General features: G+C 54.5%; 1 protein-coding gene across 2 annotated transcripts in view; it reads left to right on the top strand.

Moving 5' to 3' along the window:
• The window catches only part of SH3PXD2B (SH3 and PX domains 2B), a 79,448-nt gene that overhangs the window by 35,488 nt on the left and 29,614 nt on the right, over positions 1-14,346 (top strand). For both annotated transcript variants that reach the window (XM_045823811.1, XM_045823820.1), the window contains exon 4: positions 5,134-5,210. In XM_045823811.1, the coding sequence (XP_045679767.1) occupies positions 5,134-5,210 (77 nt within the window). The remainder of the gene's footprint in view (positions 1-5,133; positions 5,211-14,346) is intronic.

Raw genomic sequence — 14,346 nt, forward strand, 5'->3', positions numbered from 1 at the left:
CATCCCGCCTCCCCCCGACCGGCAGCAAGGCAGCGAATCCTTCCTGTGCTTTCGATGTCTGCGACGGCCCCTCCTGTGAGCCATTGGAGGAAGCTGTCTGCTTTGAAGGGCGCCTGTGGTTACGTTGTGCCCACCTGGCTAATGCAGGAGGGTCTTCCTCTCTGAAAGGGAGCCGTGGCACGCAACGTGACAGGACCACGGCTGTGACATCCCCTCGCAGGCATGGGCTCTGGGGATTCGGGTGGGACATCTTTGTGGGGCCGGGGGACATTGTAGAAATTCCACCGGCCTACCTACCTCGGACCTCCTGGGTACCACGCACCTCTCCGGGCGCCGTGGAGCAGTAGATGTGACAAGGGGCCTTGCTCTTGAGGCATTCCTGTCCCTTTCCCCCAAAAATCCCTTGCCAAAGGCATAGCATCGGGCCTCAGCTCAGAAACCAGGCTACCCGAACCAGTGTTGCTGTCTCCATAGCGACCGCTGACTGGGTGCCTGTGTACTGTGTGCCCGTCACCGGGCTAAGGACGATGCGTTCATTCCTTTGCTTCGTCCTCAGAACAGCCTCGCGGGGTAGGCGTTACCAAGGTGCCCATTTCACAGCTGCAGGCACTGAGGCTCAGAGAAATTATAATCACTCGCGCAAATGGCAGAGCTGGGATCCAAACACAGGTAAAGCCCGGCTCCAAAATTTGTGCCCGAAGTCACGTGGCCTGGGTTCCAACCCCAGCGCTCTCCTCGTGCGCTCTGGTGCCTCTGGGGCACTGCTTCGGCGCCCCGAGTTTCATTTCTTCATTTGCAACTTGGAGTTCACGCTGGCGCATAAATAGCAGCATTGTGGCCGGGCCGGTAAGCGCCTGGGCGCAGAGCTGGTGGCAGGCAAGCCCTTCCTGTTGCTTTTACGCACGCATCCTCAGCCAGGCGGCAGGCGCCCTAAATCACAAGCACGTCAAGCTGGAAGGGCCCTTCGGATCTTTGCATTTTGCAGAAGTGGGAGCAGGCCCAGCGAGCAGTGGGGGAGACGCCCCAGGTCACACAGGAGCCAGGCTCCCCCACCCCCAACTCCAGGGTTGGGTTGAGGGACGGGGAAGGTGTGTCTGCCAGACGCCCATCCACACTGGGAGGGTCATTTGCCTCAAAGAGCCAATGTTTTCAGTTCTTCCACTGGGAAAGTGTGCAATCGCACTGGAATTTTTTTTCCCTCCTGGAGACACCCGGGAGTGCCAACTGCAACAGCCAAATGTCAGTGCTCCAAGCACGTGCTTTGGAGTCAAACAGACCGGCCCTGTGACCTCCACCCCGCCCCCTCCCGCCCCCACTGAGCCTCAGTTTCCACGTCTATCAAATGGGACGTGGTCCCTGCTTCATGGGCTTCTCTCCCAGACACATAGTAGGTTCTCCGTAAAGGCAGAAACAGGGTCCAGCGACATTCCTCTGGCATTGCTTGGAATTTCATATCGTGGAGTCGGACTTCGGTGGTCAGTCTGAATGTTCACGTTGAGCTGGGCTCTAAATGGAAGATTTTCTCCAAGGAGGGAGAGGAAAGCAGTGAGTTATAAGTCTTTCCTGGATGAGAGGCAAAACCAGCTCTGGAGAAACTTCCCAGGACGGGGAGGAACTTGAGCCGACCCTCTCCCAAGCCCCTGAAAGCTTTCGTGGTTACGTAATTCCTTTCCACCCACGAACTCGTGAAAATGCCGTTCTCAGGGGCTTGGCCGACATCCCTAGTCAGGACACCCACTGTCGCTTAGAGAGGTCCCGCTGGGCCTCAGGACTCCAGGAGCATCCCTTCCCGGGCCACTTCTCGCTTTTCCTCGAAGCCTAGGCCAAGGTCAAGGGCCCACGGGACAAAGTCCCCTCTCCTAGGGGTCACTTTTCTGCCAAGCCTGCCACGTCCTCGGAACAAAAGCAGGTCTCATGTGAGCACAAAGGCGGGGGGAGGGGAGAGCCGCCCTCTGCAATTTTCCACCCCGGCAAGAGCCGGGGAGGCCAACTTGGCAAGAGGACGCAGCTCGAAAATTAAAAATTACAGTTTGGCCTTCCTCCACTGTGGAAAACAAAAGCCTGCTCGTTCCCACCGAAGGCTGTTCTCCACACTGCACACCCTTTCCGCCCCAGGCAGGCTGGCCCGGCCAGCCGGCCGGCCGGCCAGGGATGGGTGCAGGCTCGCCCGCCCTCTTCCCCACGGCTCACGCGGAAACACGTCCCATCAGGTGCAGACCCGAGGGCCACTCGGCCCGGCCCGCCCGAGCAGTGACTCCAGCTCCGCGGAGGGCGAATGGCGAATCGGCCGGCAGGAGGCAGGTCTTAGGAAACGAAGCTGGGGGCTCAGACACGCTCTTCAGTGCAGAGTGCAGTGCAGCCTCTTCTAAACGGTGGGAGCAAAACAGAAGGACATGGCCCGTCTGTGAGGGCCTGGGCCCTGCGCGCGGTGTGTGACGGGGATGCCCACAGGGAGAAGGGGCTGCGCGCCCACGTGGTGGATGGGGAGGCCCGGCCTCTGGCGGCAGGACACCTGACACGTGCCCAGAGACTCCTGTCCCACTGAGGCTGCGCAGGGAGGGGAGCAATGCCTTTGTCATTGTGTCACACCCTGTGGGGACACTGAAGGCCCCTGAGTTCTCTGTCCGTCTCTCTCAGCCCCTGCCGGCCAGGCGGTGGGTGAATCCCCTCTGATGGTGGTGGCCCCAGGCCGGCCTCGCTGGTGGGGGGCAGGGCAGGAGGGGCGCCAGCGCTGCCGGCACCATGCCCGTCGAGCCGGCTCACCCCTTCTCGGGAAGAAGCCCGTGCCCCCCACTCTGCACCCTCCCTGCAGCTCACAGAAGGGGAAATTATACCCAAATGGGACCAAACGGCTTTGGCAGGGACTCCTCTCCTGTTCTGAGAAGGAGCTTAGAGGGCGGGAAGCATTGGCCTTGCCGAGGGCTCGGTACGGGACGAGGCTAAGGGTTCTGATTCCCACCCACGATGGTGGTGAGTTGTTTCTCACGGAGACTGGGGGTGGGAGGGGGAGGGGGTGAGAGGGCCACCAGCCCTCTCTGGCTTTGTGCCCGGGATACCAAACATCCTGCAAGGTCGGGGCGCTCCCCCTCGGGGGGAGGACAGCCTCACCCAAAGCGCCAGCAGGGCCCCTGCCTGCTGGGGAGCACCCTCCGTCAGTGCCCGGGGGCAGGCCCCCAGTGCGGGCACCCTGAGGGTCCTCGTAGAGCCTGTGCCCACCATGTGGGTGAGGGGCACCGTTCCAGGAAAGCCAGCCTACAAGCCCCTTCCCCCTTGGCTGCATTCTTTGCCTTTTTTTTTGTTGTTGTTCTGAATGACATGGACATTTTCTGATTCTAGAAGCCTTAAATGTTTCTGGTAGGAACTTTGGCAGAAGTGTAAAGGAGAAAACAAAAGTCTCTTTCTTCCACTCCTCAGAGACAAACACTCTGAACTCGGGGAGGCACTTTCTTCTAGATTTTTCTTTTCTAATCATGGTGCATCAGGAATTTGATCGACTCCTAAGCAGAACCAAACCTGTCACCATCATCCAGAAAGGAGATTCCTAGTTATTAAGGAGTTTGAGGAATTCGTGTTTTACCTCACGGTGACTTAGCTGGTGAACGTGAGCAAAAAAAGTTTTGCTTATGATGACCCTAGCTACCTAATTTCCTGATGGTGCTTTTTCACCCAGAAGCAAGATGTTTGATTATTTTAAATGTTGAATTAGCTAAATGGTCCTTTTGGCTTCGAATCTTCCTTGCCAGCTTGCATTGCAAATCCTTCCAAATCAATCGGCTTTTTCCCGGCACCCCTTTCGATCCTGCCCTGGCATCCTGTTCCCGCTCGCCCAGGCCTGGTCTTAGAACAGTGAGTGCTTCATGGCTCCTCGCCCCGCCAGCCTCGGGACCCAGACTCCGCCCCTCGACCTCAGACCAGGGTCGGTGAAGCTTCCTGCGGGTGTCCGCGCTGTGCCGTCTGGACAGCTGTGGTCTCCCTGAGCCTTTCACCCCTAGACCCTGCCCCACCCGCCGGAGGATCTCCCTAAGCATGGCAGAGGGGCTCATCTCTGTCTCCCACCTCTGTGGCCTTCCGTGATGTCTTTTTTCTGGTTTTCCCTGTCCCTGCCCGTGGGTGGCACATTCAGAACCCGGAGCCCAGGCTAGCCTGGCGCACGCACTTGGCTGCCCTCTCCTGACGGGACTCCTGGGAACCCACAGACTTGCTTTAAACAACCCTCGCCCATAACATTGCAGTGTCTTGGGTATTTCCAGGGGCTCTGGGGGGCATCATTTACGTACTTGTGTTTGCCTGTGACCCGCTTCCTCGACCTGCAGGTTGCTCTGGAGGCTGCGGCTCCTCACCCCAGGGCGGCACCAGGATGGCACCGGGGACATAGTGGGTGGACCCTCGGCGTGCAGTGAGGGAGGGAGGGAGGCTCGGGATCCTTCTGCTGCAAACACCAGTCAAGGAAGACCTCCGAGGGGTCTGTCGTCTTTGCGTGTGGAAGCCACCTCCCTGCATCGATCAGATGTTAGTGCCCCATGGTGAGGGCACAGCCCTGTCGGAGCTCTAGTCGGGCCCCATGACTGGTGGGAACCCCGGTAAAGGGGTAAGGAGATGTGCACAGTCAGGAAGGGGCAGCAACTCTTAGCCATGTGCAGTGGGTACGAGTTTCCCAACAGGGACGGTGGGTGAGGTTCAGTATCCTGGGCAGAGGGAAAGGCACAGAATCGTGGGACGTGCCGGGGAACTTAAGTCTAGAGCGGAAAGAAGGTGGACGAGGAACGGAAACCGAACCGTGAGGTTGGGGCATGTCTGAGTGTTCGCTGCACCTACCGGGCAGCGTGAGAACCCTGGAGGTGGACGGCGGACCTCAGAGCGCCAGGCGGGAGTAGGGGTGCCTGCCTCCTCTAACTCATCATAACTTACCCACCGGGCCCCACTTCCTCCAGCCTTTGCACTAGAGCTGTGACCAGGGCTCTGGAGGACCAAGCAGGGGGTCCCCCAGGCCCCGGGCAGGTCCCACAGGGGATACTGATGACAGCCCAGAGTTTGGGTCCCACTTAGGCCTCCCAGAGACGCCCACAGCGCACCCTGCCGTTGGCTGAGAGCTGGTTGCTGCCCGCTGACGATGCCGTGTGTTCTCTCGTCCAGGCAAGATTCTCTTCCGGCGGAGCCACATCCGGGACGTGGCCGTCAAGCGCCTGATCCCCATCGACGAGTACTGCAAGGTACGTGTGTGCGACGGCGGCCTGTGTCTGCCCCGTGGGCGGGGTCCCTCCCCTTCTCCTTCCCTGGCTGTCGGAGGCTCGCTGTGAAAAGCTGTTCAGTTGAAACAAACGTAAAGAAATTAGAAAAAACAATCATCCATGATCTTTCAACTCAGAGGCAACAATGATGGAGAGTTTTTAGAGTTTTCACATACTTTCTTTCCTCTCTCTCCTATGTGCGTTTCTTTATGGCATCGGGACCATCCCATCTGTGTTATTTTTGTTGCTCTCTTTCGTGTTATAATGTGAGGCTTTCCCACGCTGTTAAAACACCTTCTTGCGCCTCCCTTTACTGGCTGGGTAGTGTCCCACTGCGCGTGACCGGTCCAGAAGTGCACACAGGGCAGCCGGTGTCCAATCTCTTGAATGTTTTAAAATACAAGGGGCCTGCTTTTGGTTACATTTTGTTTGAATTGAGACCGTGGTTGGGAAAGAGCATATTCTTTATGTTTTTTAGTTTAGCTTCCCTTATCTTTAGTATTTACTTCTCTAAATTAAAGTCATTAGCCACGGTGATGGGGAAAGGGTAGGAAGAGCAAGAAATGCCTTAAAAATGGAGCAGCTGATGATCTCTCTCCCCGGAGACCAGGAACAAAGCAAGTACATTTGCTCTTGTCACTTCTGTTCTATTTTGAAGTTCTAGCCGGGGTGGGCAGGCAAAAAAAAAAAGAAAGAAAGAAAGAGAAGGCATACAGGTTGGAGAGGAAGAAGTAAAAATGCCATGATTCACAGATGACCTGATTCTATTGTGGAAAACCGAAAGGGACCCACCGGAAACCTGTCAGAACTCATAACGAGCATAGCAAGATCATTTGATACAAGATGGGCACACAGAAGTCCATTGTGTGTCTCTACACGCATTTAGACATACGTTCGATGCTATTCATCCCCATGAACCCGACAGCCCAGAAGTGAAATTAAGAAAATAATTCTACTCCCAGTAGCACCGGAAAGCATGAACCACTCAGGGGTGCAGGAGGAAAAGAAGCCCGAGGTTTGTGCACTGACATCGCAGACACCGCCGAGTGCAACTGCAGAAGCTCCGCTGTAACGGAGAGACATTCCGCGTCTATGGGAGGGGAGGGGAGGCTCAGCAGCGGTAAAGTGGCGGTGTCCCCCGGGTTGATCTACAGAGTCAGTGCGATCTCTGTCCAGATCCCAGTGGGCTTTTTGTTTTTTAGAAGTTAACAGGATGATCCAGCCCTGGCTGGCGTAGCTCAGTGGATTGAGCGCAGGCTGCGAACCAAAGTGTCGCAGGTTCGATTCCCAGCCAGGGCACATGCCTGGGTTGCAGGCTATAACCCCCAGCAACTGCACATTGATGTTTCTGTCTATCTCCTTCCCTTCCCACTCTGAAAATAAATAAATAAAATCTTTAAAAAAAAAGAAGAAGAAGAAGTTAACAGGATGACCCTAAAGTGTCTGGGGAAATGCACAGAACCCAACATAGCCAAACCAGCCTTGAAAAAGAAGAATGAGATCAGAGGGCTTGTGCTGCCGGTTTTTAAAACTCCCTGCACGGCTGTGGGAGCCCGGACGGCGTGGGGCTGTTACAAGGATTGGCACCCAGGTCCGCGGGACAGAACTGAGAGTCTAGGAGCAAAGTCTGATGGGTTTACAGGCAGCTGATTTTCAGCAAAGGCACCAAGAAATTCAACAGGAACGAATCATCTTTTCAGCTAACGGTGTGGGTTAACATGACATCCGCATGCAGAAAATACGTTGGGCCTATCGTGCCCAGAACACCAACTCACAGGGGATCACGGACCTAAACGTAAGAGCAGAAACTACAGAACTGCTAGAAGAAAACGTAGGAGAAAGTCTTCGTGACCTTAGTGTAGGCAAAGAGTTCTCAGTTAGGACACCACAAGACCAAAGTTGGTAAATTTGACTTCATTACACTGACACACTTCTGTGAGTTGATACCACGAAGAAAATGAAAAGCTGTGTCACACATGAGGAGAAAATATTCGTGATTCATATCTCTGAGAAGGGATTTGTATTGAGACTACATAAAGAACTCTTTTTTTTTTTTTAAGATTTTATTTTTAGAGAGGGAAGAGAGGGAGAAAGAGAGAGAGAGAGAGAAACACCAATGTGCGGTTGCTGGGAGTCATGGCCTGCAACCCAGGCATGTACCCTGACTGGGAATCGAGCCTGTGATGCTTTGGTTCGCAGCCCGCGCTCAATCCACTGAGCTACACCAGCCAGGGCTGGACTACATAAAGAACTCTTGAAACACAGTAATAAAAAGACAACCCAGCTTAAAACCAGACAAAAGATTTGAATAGAAGGAAGGTAGACAATAGTCAGTCAATAAGCTCATGAAAAAGGGCTCAGCATCATTAATCATTAATCATTAATTACTAGTGCAGTGCAATATAAAACCATAATGTGATACCCACACAGCCACTAGACTGGCCATCATCACAAGTCAGAGAGGACCAAGAGTTACTGAGGACATGGGGGGACTGGACCCTTCGCCAAGCTGGGAACGTGGGCTGGGAGGCCACTTCGGAACACATCTGGGCAGTGTCTTTGGAAGTGAAATGTATCATATGGCCGCTCCCAAGTATATGCTCAAGAGAATTAAAAACTAACATCCACACAAAGGCTTGGATGCAAATGTTCGCAGCACAGCACATCATTATTTCACTTCATAACAGCCCACAGTCGGAAGCAATCCAAATGTTCCTCATTGGGTAAACAGATAAAATGCAGAATGACCATAGAATAGAATATTATTCTGCAATAAAACGCAGTGCAATAATGATAAATGTTGCCATGTGGATGAGTTTCAAGAAACATGATGCTCAGTGGAAAAAAAAGCCAGATGAAAAAGACGGCATAACGTATGATTTCATTTATGTGAAATGTGCAGAAAAGGCAGATTTATAGAAACAGAAAGCAGACCAGTGGTTTCCTGGGCCTGGGGCGCTGGGAGGAGGGCTCCGTTGCAGATGAGGCCGGGGGAAGTTTTTGAGGTGACGGAGAGTTCTAGAAGTAGGGCTGTGGTGACGGTTGCACAACTCTGTAATTTACTAAATATCATCGAGCTTAGTGTACTTATCACGGGTGACGTTTAGGGAACATAAATCCTATTTTAGTAAATCTAGGAAAAAATGTAAAGGGGGCAGAGGAGGGATGGATAGGTGGCCCTTCGCATGGCAGGAGACGTCACAGAGGGGTGGACCGTCCCTCCAGATGGCGTGTCTTCTCTGCCACACGCGACCTCGGTTCATCTCTCCGGGAACCTTGCCGGTGGGTGTCTTGTTCCACTGTGTCCGTGGGGCAGGGAGGCCCCACAGAGCTGCCCACGGGGACGGATCGGCGGGGTTGAGCATTGAACCAGACCTCTTAGGCCTGGGCACGCCCCTGCCGCTCACGGCCTCTCCGAGAACGTAAAATTCAAGGGGCCGAAATACTGAAGCACGTATCTCGTGGAACTCGTAGAAGCAGATACAACTCCGACTCTTCTCTCTCCCGAGGATATCCTTACAGAGGGGTAAGAGACAGGGACAGTCAGGTGCAAACACACGACGCCCGTCTCCCAGCTCTCTTTGTGGTTTTCCAAACATCTGAAGCTTAAAAGTCCTTTGTCCAAGCCGTTGGCAAGAACTTTGGACCCTTGGGGTCACCTCGAGCAGCTGGGAGGTTCCAGCTGGTACCCTCCCCACAAGCTGCTGTCTCTCAGCCCCGAGTGCACCCTCCTGCGTCTTCCCCAGACACCCAGCTTCTGTCCGGTCACAACTTCCTCCCGCCCAGGGAGTCCCAAGTGCTGGACGTTTGGTGTGGGAAGGGAGGTTTAAAGTCTGAAGCTATAAGGGACAGCAGCCGCTGCCTGCCTCTGACCGGGAGTGTGCAGAGACCTCGACCTCGCCTGGATTGACCCCAGGGGGAAACTGCGTGAGTTCTGTGAGCTCGCGGTGGGAGTGACCCCACCCCCGGCTTGTTGATGCAGCGCCAGAGGCAGAGCGGGTATTGTGGGATTTTAGTTTTGGCTCCATCCCCTGGGCTCGGCTTGGAGCGAGCTGCCCCCCTGCAAGGAGGTGACAGTGCCCTCTTTTTCACAAGGTCCGTGAAGTCTTCCTCAGACTACGTGGGCTTTCACAAGGCATTCCGTCTGTCCATGTCATTGTGGCAAGCCAGTTCCATCTGTCACTGTCACCTTTATTGGAACAGAAACCGGTGGTCTCCACCAGGTACATGTAGATGAGTGCCCTAGACGCCCCCACAGCGGGCTACCGGGTGTGTGCGCATCGCAGTGGAAGAAGCTTTCTGCTCTCCCAGATCCACTGTAAAGGTACAGCATTTCCCGGAGTGTGGCGTTGGCCCAAGGAGAGGTGAGCCAACGGGGCGAAACAGAGAACCCAGAAAAAGCACCGTGCGTATTTGGCCATGGAGGTCACCGACAAAGGCAGCCTTGCAGATCACCGAGGACAGATGGGCTGCCTGCGTCAAGGCACATCCACATGTGAAAAAAGCAGAAAGAACAAACCTCTCCCTCGCACCACACATGCAATTATTGCCAAGGAAATGAAAGACTGGACTGTAAGAGGCAGCTATAAAAGGTTCTACAAGACAAAAATAGGAGGATGTCTTTATAATCTCTAGGTAGAGAGGAATTTTCTAAAGACACCAAAAATACCAACCGCAAAATGATCGACGTATTTACTCCATTACATTGAAGAAGTTCTGTTCATCAAAACACAATGAAAACGAGACTCAGCCAAGCCCTGTCCCACCTGCAAGCTCCCCCAACAGCCTCTCAAGTGGTCCTGGTAGCTCGTTGAAATACCAACTGTCTGTCTGACCCCACTTGGCGTGGAAGTTTCCTCGAGACAGACGCGGGACCAGCTCACCCTGACCACATGACATCCTCAGGAAGAGGCCGAACGCAGGGGACTCGGGGCTCCAGGCCCAGGGCGCACCCACCCCCCCACACACACACTGGATGGCCATGCTGGGCGCACCGAGTCCGGTTCACACAAGGGCCAGAGTCGAGTGTCTGAGAGTGTTTCTGGAACACCCTTCCTTCACCAGGAAAGAAGGTCATTTCTGGCGGCTGGTCTGCTGGTGAGTGAAGGCTGTGGCATTGGCCAGAGGTCAAGGTCACTGAAGCTGTGAAGGAGCCTTTTCTGAAGTGAGGACTAGGGAGCAGTCTCTTACTTGCTGAAGCGTGCGTTGCTGGTGCGGGACGGACCTCAGCCATTAACTGGCCGTTGTTAGGGCGCAGCTTAAATCGTACACATGCGCGCGCACACACACACACACACACACACACACACACACATCTGTGAATGTGTACGCCCTGCCGTCATATTTTCAAGCACTCTCTAGGCCGTATAATAGTATTTACCCGACTCCAGTCCCTGGCGACCTCCCTTCAAAACTTTTACCATATACTACTACCTCCCGTATGTATTACTATGAATATTTTCCTTTAAATTTTGCACTCACTTTGTTAACTTCCTGAAAAGTATACATTTTGGAGGAGATTTTATATTAGAACCAGAAGGTACAACTGGGTATCATGAGCCATAAAAGTAAAAATAAATAAAAATGGAACAGCAGCAACAAAAAAATGTTTTAAAAGCCTGTCCACCTGCTACCACGGAGGCTCCTCGGGGCCTGGCGCTGCTCTCGGGAGGCAGGTTCGAGACGTGTGTCCTTCCGGGAATGTGTCTTCTGTTGAAGCCTTCACTCCACTGTGAGTTGATTTTTGTGTGTGTGGCGTCAAATCAGGGCCCAGTGTTATTCTTCTGCATGTGGACACCCAGCTTCCCCGGAGCCGTTTGTGGGAGAGACCTGCCCTTTCCCCGCTGTGCATTCTCGGCGCCTCTGTTAAAGGTCAGTTGACCATACGTATGGATTTATTGCTGAGCTCTTGGCCGTGAGCTCTTGTGGATATACCAGAAGCACAGGCGGCAAAAACAAAAATAAACAAGTAGGACTATATCATACTAAAAAGCTCTGCACAGCAAAGCAAGCTGCAGAGTGAAAAGGGGACCTATGGAACGGGAGAAAATACTTGCAACCACATATCGGATAAAGGTTCATGAACCCATTCACAAGGGTTCATCTCTAAAACAGACAGGAACTCCTCCTCTATCTCAATAGTAAAAACACTACTAATAACTCCATTTAAACCATGGGCTAAAGAACTGAATAGACATTTTTTCCTAAGAAGATACACAAATGACCAACAGGTACATATACCTAATCATACAAATATTCAGTGTGTCACTGATCATCAGGAAAAGGTCGATCAAAAGCACAGTGAGCCCTGGCTGGTGTGGCTTAGGGATTGAGTGCTGGCCTGTGAAACAAAAGGTCACTGGTTCGGTTCCCAGTCAGGGCACATCCCTAGGTTGCGGGCCAGGTCCCCAGTTGGGAATGTGCGAGAGGCAACAGATCGATGTTTCTCTCCCTCTCTTTTTCCCTCCCTTCCCCTCTCTCGAAAAATAAATTAAAAAGATTTTATTTCTTTTAAAATCCTTTTTTAAAAAAAGAGAATCACATATAAATCTTTTTTAAAAAGCTCAATGACCTGGCTGGCGTAGCTCAGTGGATTGGGCGCAGGCTGCGAACCAAAGTGTCGCAGGTTCGATTCCCAGTCAGGGCACATGCCTGGGTTGCAGGCCACGGTCCCTAGCAACTGCACATTGATGTTTCTCTCTCTCTCTCTCTCTCTCTTTCTCCCTCCCTCCCCTCTCTAAAAATGGATGAATAAAATCTTTTAAAAAAAGGCTCAATGAGCTATAACTCCACACCTGGTAGGATGGCTGTTATTGGGGGGGATAAGTGTTGGTGAGGGTGTGCAGAAACTGGAACCCTTGCACTCCCATCGGTGGGAAAGCAAAATGGCGCAGCTGCCGTGAAAAGCGGTGGGCGGGGGGGTCCCTCATCAGGCTAACAACAGAACTACCGTACAAGCCAGCGATCCCACTTCCGGGTATTTACTCAAAAGAATTGACATCAGGATCTCGAAGAGCAACGACACTTGCTGAGGGCTCACGTCCAAGGTCAGACAGGTCCAGCTCTGATTCTGGCTCTCTCATGCCCGCCACCTCCCATCCCTCCGTGCGCTCGTGACCCGCGTTCTCTGCGCCCTGTTCACTGTGGCCGCGATGCGGGAACCACCTAAATGCAGGAGGCGCGAACACTCCAAGGCCACTCGGCCCTTCTGCCATGTGTGACAGCCCGGGTGGCGCTTGAGGACATCGTGCTGAGCGAAACAAGCCAGCCACCGAAGAACAAACACCGTAATGATTCCGTTTGTGGAAGGGACCTCAAAGGGTCAGATTCACAGACTGAATCTGAAAGAGTGAAATGGTGGGCCGGGGCCTGGGGATAGGGGACAGTGGGGAGTCACTCACCGGCGGGCACAAAGTTTCGGTCAGCAAGAATAAGCTATAGAGACCTTCTGTACAACGGCCCACAGCACTGTGCTGGGCCCTTACAGACTTGTCAGGAGGGGCGTCTCCTGGTAAGCGTTCTTACGCCAGTGGAGTCTAATTTTTAAAGCATAAAGAGAGAGGAGCACCCACTTTCTGGGATGTTCTTTGGAAGTTAGAGAGGACCGAAAGGGCGCTGGGAAACCACAGAGCTTTCCCTCCGGCCCAGGCCCGTTTCTGAGTGCAAGCGTCTGCTGACTCCAGGCTCACCTCTGGAAACCACCACAGCGCTGTGCTGGCTGCAGCCCAGAGAGCCGAAGGCCGGGCGGACTGCTTCTCCCAGGCAGCTCGCGCACGACGGGGTCCTTCCAGCCCCTGGCTCCCTTACTCCGTGACGCAGCCCTCCGCGGCGGGTGCTCCTTATTTCCATTTTACCGACGGGCACCCACCCGGAGGGGCAGGGAGGGGATGGGCACGCCCAGAGCCGGAATCCGGGCCTGGGCCTGTCTGACCTTTGAGGAGTCCCCTCGGCAAGGACGACTTGCTCCTCCCTTTTCCCTGCACCGACCAGCCACTCGTGCCCGTGGGGCCAGGATTCCACCCCCAGGACAAGACCCGGGCTTTCCTGGAACTGCGGCTGTTGGACACCCCCGGCCCAACGCCAGGCAGCCCTGGAATATTTCAGAAGCAGAATTATTCGCCTGCCCCAGGTCACGTTTGTTCGGCGAGCCTGTCTTTCCGCAATGGAAGGGGCACACATCAAAGCCTTCAGAGCTGCCTTGCATTAGCGACTCGGCTGTAGTTCACGGCTTGGGGGTTTGGTTTGGCGTCGACTTCCCAGGAATTGCTCAAAACCGAAAGAGAACTTGGCACCGCCGGGAGGTTTCCATGGACCTCGTTGTCCCGTGGTCGGTTCAGGGCCTCGGCCCACTTCGGCAAGGAGCACCCTGGGAGGCCCCCTCTGGGCAGAGACCGTGGCCACCTCGGGGCCCACCCCGCTCGCTGCAAACACAGTCACACGTGGCCACATCTAGCCCTCTTCCTTTCGACCAGGTATCAGGGTCTCCCCAGCACCGTCTGGATGTGGGGGGGCGGTGCAGGACGAACAGCCACATGCCCCTGCCCTCTGAGGATGTTGGGTGGAAGGCTGGGCACTTCCCCAGAGCCTCCATTTCCCCATCTCTAAAACGGGCCAGCCGTCCCAGGAGTACCTGCGGCGGCCCAGACGGACCCTCGAGTGCTGAGCCAACAGATGCTGTTGGTGCAGTCTGGGAGGAAGCCGCAAGATTTTTGCACACGAAGCAGCTGGGACACACCACAGTCCAGCGTGTAACCAGCTCCTTCATTATGTGGTTCCGACTGCCGGAGCTGCAGGATTTCAGAGGAAGATGCCCACGGGGGCTGGGGACCGCAGCAGGACCTGGCCTGGAGAAGGAATACCTGCTGTGCTGACCCAGCCGGCGAGGCGGACAGAAATGGGGCGGGGAGGCGGGCGGGCGGGCTTGCACGTGTCCTCCTGGGCTCGCTGGCCCTGGCCCGGAGAAGCCAGGTCCCGGGGATCTGCTGCAGAACAGCAGCCACTGCAAGATTAATGTCAAAAGTCAGTGAGCCGCAAGTACCAGGTCAGCATCCTTCACTCCAGAAGGGCAGAGCAGCCAGGGACCAGGGGAGGGACCCTACTGAAACACTCACCTCCGCCC

The sequence above is a fragment of the Phyllostomus hastatus genome, unplaced genomic scaffold, assembly GCF_019186645.2.
Source record: "Phyllostomus hastatus isolate PE091 unplaced genomic scaffold, TTU_PhHast_1.1 phas_contig_150, whole genome shotgun sequence".
Taxonomy (NCBI): domain Eukaryota; kingdom Metazoa; phylum Chordata; class Mammalia; order Chiroptera; family Phyllostomidae; genus Phyllostomus; species Phyllostomus hastatus.